This window comes from Dermacentor albipictus, chromosome 2 (genome assembly GCF_038994185.2).
Source record: "Dermacentor albipictus isolate Rhodes 1998 colony chromosome 2, USDA_Dalb.pri_finalv2, whole genome shotgun sequence".
Taxonomy (NCBI): Eukaryota; Metazoa; Arthropoda; class Arachnida; order Ixodida; family Ixodidae; genus Dermacentor; species Dermacentor albipictus.
Genome location: NC_091822.1, coordinates 127,911,124 through 127,915,819, shown reverse-complemented (window position 1 = coordinate 127,915,819; position 4,696 = coordinate 127,911,124). Strand labels below are relative to the sequence as shown.

The 4,696-nt window shown below is 47.3% G+C and overlaps 1 protein-coding gene across 1 annotated transcript in view; it reads left to right on the top strand.

Moving 5' to 3' along the window:
• The first annotated feature begins 1,868 nt into the window (after window positions 1-1,868).
• LOC135897386 (uncharacterized) overlaps window positions 1,869-4,696 on the top strand; it is a 17,305-nt gene continuing 14,477 nt past the window's right edge. The window contains exon 1 of the mRNA XM_065425997.2: window positions 1,869-2,068. Within this exon, the coding sequence (XP_065282069.2) occupies window positions 1,874-2,068 (195 nt within the window). The 5' untranslated portion in view covers window positions 1,869-1,873. The remainder of the gene's footprint in view (window positions 2,069-4,696) is intronic.

Sequence of the window (4,696 nt, the reverse complement as noted above, 5' to 3'; positions counted from 1 at the left end):
AGACCCACGGAAAGGTGTTATGAATAAAATAATTGTCACATGTATAAAATGACGTTCAATATATATGCAGTGTACACAGACGGCCCACACCGCCTTAAATAATGGTTCATACCACCATAAATAAAAAAAAACTTAAGCTGCCTCTCGGTTTGGGCGACATGGATGGATGGATGGAGTAATTTTATAGAAACGTCCTGCGAGCTACGGGGCGCAAGGTCCCATAGAGCGGGCTACTCCCACGTTGGGACCGGGAGTTGCAACTCCCTGGCCGCATCGTGGGCTCGCTGGACAGCCCATTGGGCGACATAAGAGAAATGAAATTGTACGCTGGAATGATGTGTGGCAACAGAGCCAGCTGTGGAAGAAGACGACGATGCTCGAGCCATTGCAGCTGATTATTGATGATGATGATGATGATGATGATGATGATGATAATGATGATGATAGTTTCATCTTGCCAACGAATGGCTCCCACCGCCTTAAGCAATGAGCGGCAACGGAGACAGCTGCGGAAGGAGACGACGAACGCGTGAGCAGTGGCACGAGCTCGTTCGCATGGTTGAGCCGAGGGACGCCTACGAGCTAGTTCGCGGATGACGGAAGTGCCCTAGGCATATGCAGCTTCGCTGTAAAGAATCTGCTGATCCCACGCGACTTGGGAATGAGTTTAAGTGAAGTTTTCATTAGTATTTGCGAAGAACGTTGTTCCCGCTTAGCAGTATCTTGCAAGTAGAGACCACATGGCCCGGTCGGGCATATTTTAAGTGCGAAACACCTCACTCAGCGTAAGCTCGTTGCGGTCGATCATGCACACGCCAGGCATGACGGCGAAAGAATGACGGCGATGGCTCGACAACGATGGAGTGGGCACGGCGGCATGGTGACAATGACGCGACGACAGAGGAATCACTACGGCAAAGTTAAGACGGTGGAACGACCCGACGGAGCGACGATGAATACATGACGACGATGGTAGGTCGAGCATGGGATGACGACAACGTGACACGGCCGTTACAGTGATGCCGATGGTACGACGGCGACCCCGCGACAACAATATCATGACGATGCTAAAATTATTGCAATGACACGACGAGAACGGCGCGATGAGAATCGGAGTTGCGACGAAATGACAATGGAACGAGCACATCGTCGTGACAAAGACGACGCGACGATAACCTGATGCTGATACTGGAATAATGCCTATGGTACGACGACGACGATGTGACGCAGGCAATGATGGGCTGGAAGGACTAAGGGACAATGGGATTACTAAGGTGGAATGGGATTGCTAAGGTGGAATGGGATTACTAAGGTGGAATGACGAAGACGCAATGAAGACGACGGAATTGCGACGACGGCGAAACTACACAGGCACGACGACAGTCACGCCTTTGGATGACAATTGCATGACGACAGTAAAATCCTTACAAAGGCATGGCGAATGTAAAGCGATCACGACGGCATGACGACAATGTGATGACAACTAACAAGGAAACGACGACAGCATCCCAAGGACGGCGTGTTGGTGTGGGACCTCACGTCCGCTTTTACCGCCGTGGGCCGCCACAGACAAAGAAAGGTTCGATTTAAAGCTCGAATGCATATTTGGTTTCACTTATTTCTTCACAGAAATGAAATTATTATCTACAACTTGTATCTGTTTAATCTCGTCTGACCTTCCTGAAATTGTTTTTACGATCTTTTACATTCGTGTATTTTTTATTTAATATTGAACTACCCGGGCCTTGGCCAATCCCCCATAGCAAGTATGTGCCACTAACGTCTAGGCTTTACATTCACATCCATATATGACTCTTGCCCATTGTTTCAAAATATGAATCTACCAGAATCTTCTGGGGGAAGAAGAAGAAGAATGGACCAAGAGAAGGCTACAGTGCTTGCGTCGACTCCGGCGTCAAAAGCAAAAGGTGGCAAAGCTGTCCAGGGTCACGAATCACGTCGAGCATCGCGTAAGAAGTTGAGCAGCCATGAAATCCATCACCAAAGGGGTCACCACAGAAAGAGACGGACCCCTGACAAGGGCAGTCCGGAAGGGCCACAAAACGAGGTGAGAGCACACACTGTTGTTACAGAAAGCTACGCGCCCATTATGAATTAAAATGTTACTAAAGGTTCTCGAAAAGTAACCTTACTTAGCAACCGCAGTTAATACCATCGCAGGTGGTCTATTCAGGTGAAATATTATGAAGCGAGAATGACATTGTTACGCGAATTCGTCATTATTTTAAAACCATAACTTTGTGATATTCAAATATCACGTTCACGAACGACGTCACTCTTCGTTTAGTTGAGTGGCGCAGAAAGTGACAAACAACAAACGCGAACTAAATATCGCACAATGCAATGAGCGAGACACTACACGACATGTGTTTGTGGACGACATCGTGTGCATAGTGGGTAGTGTTGGGAGGCCAGGATTACCGAATATACCTCTGCATTTGGACAAATAAATTATTGTACAAGTTAAGATAAATAAAGTTACTGTAAATAAGTTATTTGGGTATAAGTTCGAACATGCATTCGTACACCCGCCGTGGTTGCTCAGTGGCTATGGTGTTGGGCTGCTGAGCACGAGGTCGCGGGATCGAATCCCGGCCACGGCGGCCGCATTTCGTTGGGGGCGAAGTGCGAAAACACCCGTGTGCTTAGATTTAGGCGCACGTTAAAGAACCCCAGGTGGTCAAAATTTCCGGAGTCCTCCACTACGGCGTGCCTCATAATCAGAAAGTGGTTTTGGCACGTAAAACCCCAAGTATTATTATTATTATGCATTCGTATAACGCGCAGTCTCAACGCATGGGCATAATGGGGGTAACACATAACTGTTAATCAAACGCCATGGAATAAAGAGCAGTTCATCTAAATGCCGCACTAACGCAGCACCTACACATCATAATAGATCACGGACAAGCGATTTACCAAGTCTGGCTTAGTAAATGTAGCGCTTGCGGATTCTTTCTATAGCAGGAAAGCACTCCCTAATCTGCATTTTAACCCGCCGTGGTTGCTCAGTGGCTATGGTGTTGGGCTGCTGAGCACGAGGTCGCGGGATCGAATCCCGGCCACGGCGGCCGCATTTCGATGGGGGCGAAATGCGAAAACACCCGTGTACTTAGATTTAGGTGCACGTTAAAGAACCCCAGGTGGTCAAAATTTCCGGAGTCCTCCACTACGGCGTGCCTCATAATCAGAAAGTGGTTTTGGCACGTAAAACCCCAAATATTATTATAATCTGCATTTTTGGAGGTAGTAAAGGGACTGTAAAAAGATAGTAATGGCTGATAAAGTTTTTATCTACATCCACAACTACATTTGACTACTTTTTTTGTGTGTGTACGCCTCGCATTTGCAGTCGCTCGCATTCATATGCAACGCAACGCTCGGACGCCCTACATTACGCAGCGGGCACCGGGCGCACCTCGCCAGCAATGCTAGAGACGATCTCACTTGGCGCACGCATTTATTCAAAACATATGACCGTTAGTGAGCAAACTTAATGACTTAACGCGAGTTAATGACATCTTAGTTGAAATCAAGAAAAATAAATGGGCATGGGCAGGACATGTAATGAGGAGGGAAGATAACCGATGGTCATTAAGGGTTACGGACTGGATCCCAAGGGAAGGGAAGCGTAGCAGGGGGCGGCAGAAAGTTAGGTGGGCGGATGAGATTAAGAAGTTTGCAGGGACGGCATGGCCACAATTAGTGCATAACCGGAGTTGTTGGAGAAGTATGGGAGGGGCCTTTGCCCTGCAGTGGGCGTAACCAGGAGGATGATGATGATGATGATGATGATGATGATGATCAAACTTATGCGTCTGCGTCTCTCTCGTCTTTTTCTCTCTCTGTGCGTGTGCTTGTGTGTGTGCGTGTGCGTTGGAGCGCTCACACACACACGCTCAGTTGAAGTCGGAAACTGGAAAGCTGCTTGTGGCATGATCTTCAAAGCACGGATCTAAAATATGACGAAGCTATACCTCGTTTTATAGGCCTTGAATGAGATGAGTCGAAACGCGATTTTTTTTTTCGGAACTGGGCTTGAAGAGCCAGCAAGCATGGTCAGCGGAAGAGAAACCTAACTTTAAATCTAATAAATCTAAAAGTTGAATTGCCTCATTATGCAGAAGCTCGTGAATGAATTTCAACTGGCTTGAGCAACTAGAAAAGAGAGACAAAATCTCAAGAGCCCATTCTCCAAGGTCGTCGTGTGGTGAAATTTTTTGTATGATTAAAGAATATTCTGCGTATCGAAAGAGTCTCGAAATTGAACGACGAGTCAGTTTAAGCTTCAGCGCACGGTCAAAAGTAGCAAGGAAATTTTCACAAGGCCCTGGCGTGACACTGGACCCAATGCGCATGCCTTTCTTCTGGAAATACGATTTATCAGCGAAGGACATAATTATAGAACTGAGATAAAGTCTCAGCAACTCTGCAAAAACACATGGCAGTTGTATCACAGCGCCATCTTTCAGCTAATTTTTTTACTACCGCAGCAGTGGCCGATATCGCAAGGCAGACGCATGCGTGTGTGCGTGTGCGTGCGTGAGAGAGGGAGAAAGAAATATGAAAATTTCGCGTGCTGCGTTAGCCGTGAACCAGCCGCAATGGAATCTAGTGCATGGTAGCCTGTTTTTGCGGCCATCGCCAACAGAAGCAGCAGCTGCAGCAGCTCAGC